This window comes from Engraulis encrasicolus, chromosome 6 (genome assembly GCF_034702125.1).
Source record: "Engraulis encrasicolus isolate BLACKSEA-1 chromosome 6, IST_EnEncr_1.0, whole genome shotgun sequence".
Classification (NCBI taxonomy): domain Eukaryota; kingdom Metazoa; phylum Chordata; class Actinopteri; order Clupeiformes; family Engraulidae; genus Engraulis; species Engraulis encrasicolus.
The window spans coordinates 32370935-32375934 of NC_085862.1; the positions used below are offsets into that span (position 1 = coordinate 32370935).

Genomic DNA, 5000 nt, shown 5'->3' on the forward strand with positions numbered 1-5000 from the left:
TCCCTGGAGTATTGTTTGGTTAGGTGCCATGCCATGATGAACACTTCAGCCATGGAGTGAGATACAGTAGGGAGTGGAAGGCTGGGATTCGAACCTGCAACCCTCTGACCTAAAGCCCATCTCCTTACCCACTAGGCCACCGCTGACCCAATTTAGATATGAATCTAAATGTCATAATAATGACATGACTGATTTCAGGAACAGCAATGGCACATTACAGTAATGGCACAGCAACACATAGTATGGCCCTTATAACGGGTTGGCCTGGATCTCAAATGGCGCACTTGTGCACTTCGGGCACTATGTTTTAGTGCGTAACTTATACATCATACGCACTGAAACATGAACACTAAAGTGCACAAGTGCACCATTTGAGATTCAGCCTTGGTCTACAAAAGTGGTCTCTAAATGGCGGCCTACTGCCCAGATCTGGCCCGGGCATGGCAAACATTTGGCCCGCCATGAGGTTGGAAGAAATGAAGACAAATATGTGTGCTATCTGCAGGCCATAAAGACGAACGATTTGTTTGGCCCTCAACGTCATTGGCCCTGCAAGAAAGTGTCTCTGATGCAGGTAACAAATCAGCTGATTGAACCTTCAGGTAAAGTGGGCTGTTCAGGATCAACTCGTCTGACCTCTGAACCTTGTAAACTTCTCTCTCACCTTTGGCTTGGGGTCGCCGATGACCTTGCAGGAGAAGGTGACAGGCATGCCCTCGAAGACCTTGTAGTGCTTGAGCTTGCTGTCGAAGAAGGGCGCCACGCACTCCCCGGCCGTGTCTTCGTCGTGCTCCACGTCCTCGTCCGACTCCTCCACGGGCGAGCGCTCCAGCCGGAACTCGATCTCGCTGATCAGCCGCTGCTCGAAGCTGGACACCTTGTACTCCTGTGGAGGTGAGTGGGCAGAGAGAGATGCAGTGAGAAGGTGCTCATGGGAGATGAAGTTTCTTGGTTTAATCTTGGCTTCAACAATCCACCATTTATTGAAATGTACTCGTTTTCCCACCTCCCCTTGAGTTAAATAATTGAGTATCTTTTGAGAATAATTGAGGATCTTTCTGCTGGTCTTCTGGCCGTTCTCTGACTCTGGTGATGCAACTTGCACCTCCAAGCTAGCATGTTTTCAATGAACTGAATGAGGCCATTCGCTCCTAGCTGGTACCATTTGGTTCAATAGAAAAGACTAGAAGTTCGCACACTGTAGCTCCACTTTGAAGGTCTATTCAAGTCTTACAGTACAACATTTCGACCCAGCATCGAAACGTTGTAAGACTTGAATAAACCTTCAAAGCAGATCTATTATGGGCGGACTTCTGCTCTTTGTATTGTCTGATATGGCTTTGTCTTGCACCTGGCCTCAGCGAGATGGGATCTGTATACTTTTACTCTTTTGAAAATTTGGTTCAATGACACAGGCCGGTTTGGAACTAAGAGCAGTGGTTTAGTCTACGTAGAACGCGGGTAAACCCACTTCTAAATTTCTGGGATTTGAGTATACTCACTTAAAATTGATTGATCCATTGTTTTGAATAGCACAAATATATACAGTATACCCACTTCAAAATATGCTCAAATATACAGTATACCCACCATGGATAAGTAGACTACACCACTGACTAAGAGTTATATCACAAGACACAGAGATCGGCTAGAAATAGAGGCGAAAGGTAAAGCTCAATCATTTTAACTCAAGTGGAGATGGGAAATTCTATTCTATTCTATTCTATTTCCGGCTATGATGGACTATTTGTTTGATTTATGCGTTGACGTAGTATGGCATTACATGACATGGCAAAAGAACAGCCCACAGTGCGCAATCACACAGGAAATGGGAGTTGAAGTGAGGAGTGATCAGAACACACAAGGACGCACGCAAATACAGTACAAACACAAGCAAATACACACACACAGACAAGCACACACACACACACACACACACACACACACACACACACACACACACACACACACACACACACACACACACACACACACACACACACACACACACACACACACACACACACACACACACACACACACACACACACACACACACACACACACAAGCACACACACACACACACAAGCACACACACACACACACACAAGCACACACACACACACACACACACACACACACACACACACTGCGCTCATGGGTGAAGTCATCTTGTGTCACACGTGTTGAGTCATTGCGGCCCAGCCCACTCTAACTCTCCCAGCTTGCAAAGTCCGCAAGTTTTCAGACTTTTCAATTTCCCAGGAACACTGATTCACCTCGAGTGTACACCGAGCAGTCTTGATCACTCAGTTTCTATGAGTTTATCCTATTTCTTAAGTTTTCTTTTTTTTTGTTAGAGACGCTTAATCTTAATGAGACAATCCTGGCTAAATAAAGGATAAATGAAAAAAGAAGAAAAAAAGAAAAATCTGCCCCGCCTTTCTTTCTCGCTCTCCCTTCCTCTCTTCCTCCCTTTCACCTTCCTACTCTCTCTCTCTCTCTCTCTCTCTCTCTCTCTCTCTCTCTCTCTCTCTCTCTCTCTCTCTTATAGACAGAGGGAACATCTGGAGGCTGGTGCGTGCTGATGACACATCACAAAGATAATTACAGGCTTGCAACGCTGCAGCAGGAATGTGTGTTTGCTCACGCACACGCACACACACACGCACTCACACACGCACACACAGACGCACACACACACACATACACACGCACTCACACTCACACTCACACACACACATGCTACACACACCGTCCCAAAATCCACACAACTATTTATGGACATTCAACACATAGCAGATTTACGATCTGACAACGACAGGCCCTCTGATTGCCATAGTTCAGGTGGAAATGAACCATGCTGATTTTAGACTTAGTTCCCACAGAGGGCGGGACAGATGGGTGAGACAGACACATGCACCATCCAATACCTGATCAACACAGCTGACAAGTGACCAATCAACATTTGCAGACGACAGGACATTGACAGGGGACAGGTCATAAAAGCCCAGATTTATAATGCTGTTAAACGTTGTCATGCTATTGAAAACACACATACACGTATGGCATTTGACAGATTAAAAACCTTGCTCGGTTTTAGTGTGCACTAAATGTCTCTTCGCATCAAAATCTTGAATCGTTTTTTACGTGCCAATTATCATGTCATAGTTCTGCATCTAGGGCTTCCATCTCTATCTCCTATCAACGGCTGTTATTATGGGTGACCCAATCATCAACATAATCAAAAGTGAATTTTCCCAAGTGATATTTCCCATTATTCCTCACGATATAATCTGAGGTCTGCACATATCATCCAAAGACCAATTCATGTGGTGATCATGAGTAATGTACTACCCAGTCACCTTATGAGTGGGGCAGGGCTCTAAATTAACACCAGCCAACCGGCCAAATGCTGGTGATTTCAGTTTGACTGGTAGAGAAGACCTAACCTGATTTACAACATCTGGCTGCGTTCAGCAACATCACGCGGGAGCGTTCCCTTTCCTCACACAGCCAGAGGGCAAGAGTCAGGTAAGAAAAGACCAACTTACCAGCCACTTTGATTATAGAGTGTGTGGCTAGTAAGATTAACGTCCACTAGCCATTTTGGCTGGCGATGAAAAAAGTAAATTTAGAGCCCTGGAGGGGGTGGGGGCATACATAGTGTGACACACACTGCACACACACCGTGAAACTAAGCTGATTGGCTCAAGCAGAAAGGATAACCACACATGGGGTGGGTGGGGTAGGAGGATTCAGAAAGAGAGAGAGAGAGGGGGGGGGGGTGAAAGTACTTTAGGGAAGGTGAGAGACAGATAGACAGACACAGGCAGACAAAACAGTCAGAGAGGTGGGAAATGGGGGTGCTGGGGAAATGGGTACGTGGGACATGGGGGTGTTTTAGAAATGGGGTTTAAATGACCTTTTGAGGCACAGAGTCTGAGTCAGAGGTGCTGCTGTCCTGTAAGGAGATAAGAGAAGAGGGGATGTAGATGTGTCATCTCTCCAGATGACCAGGGTCATGAAGCCACATCCTGGGGTCAAATTACACACCGCAAACCTGTGCATGTGTAGTGTGTGTGGGCGCATGTGCATGTATAGTGTGTGTGCGTGTGCGTGTAAGTATACATATGTATGGATGAGGATGTATGTATGAGATGGATGAATAAGTCATTGTGTATGTAATTCTGTGTATCCAATTTAAATACTTTACATCTTCCACCTGTACTGTGCACACAAGGAACTTACCTGCACACGACCAGAAGCTAACCAAATGCATCATATGACTTGGTCTCAGGCTTCTCAAGACAGTACATACAGTAGGCCATATCAACATCAGCCACCACACCACCAAAATCACCACAATATCACAGTCCAATTGATACCATGCGGGCATCATCATTCACTGGCAAGCTCCAAGCATCCGAGCCTTAGGGGTGGGATGGGGCATGCAGGTCTGAAGCAACCTCCACAAGGAGTGGTTAAACAGACACAGGGTATAGGGGGGAGGGTAGCACGATGCTGTAGTTCAACTCATCAACACACTCAGATCCATCTTCTGCAGCTTACAGCTTCATTGTGCGGGAAAACATGGCTGAAGGTGTGATACACTCTATGTGTGCACTATTTGTTTACAGGCTTACCGGTAAATGTCATTTCGCTATCAACATTCTAGTGGTTTATTCTGTCGTTCCCTGTTCCAATCAGGATTTAATCTGTATCGACTTGTTATCTGTACTGACTTATTTTTGTCTGTTAAGTACAGTATATTGAGCCGATTTAAGTAGGAACTTTAAAGCCCTAAATGTGGCCTACATTAACAACCTCTGAAAGACTGATAGGCCGCTGTATGATGCTGCTATACAGTATATTACTGCTGTCTGTATCTGAGCCGCTACTGTTTACAGCGATTATGCTGATGCACAGGCTGTATTTACAGACTTAATTTCCCTTTGGGATCAGTTAAGTCCTCCACTACGCCTTACAACTGTGAATA

The 5000-nt window shown here is 45.5% G+C and overlaps 1 protein-coding gene across 5 annotated transcripts in view; it reads right to left on the minus strand.

The window, feature by feature from the left end:
• Positions 1-5000, minus strand: part of palld (palladin, cytoskeletal associated protein) — a 175004-nt gene that overhangs the window by 16816 nt on the left and 153188 nt on the right. For 4 of the 5 annotated variants that reach the window (XM_063201312.1, XM_063201313.1, XM_063201315.1 and 1 more), the window contains 2 exons: positions 3927-3965; positions 665-886 (listed from right to left, as the gene is read on the minus strand). In XM_063201312.1, coding sequence (XP_063057382.1) covers positions 665-886; positions 3927-3965 — 261 coding nt within the window. The remainder of the gene's footprint in view (positions 1-664; positions 887-3926; positions 3966-5000) is intronic. The other variant, XM_063201314.1, reaches the window with a different exon arrangement.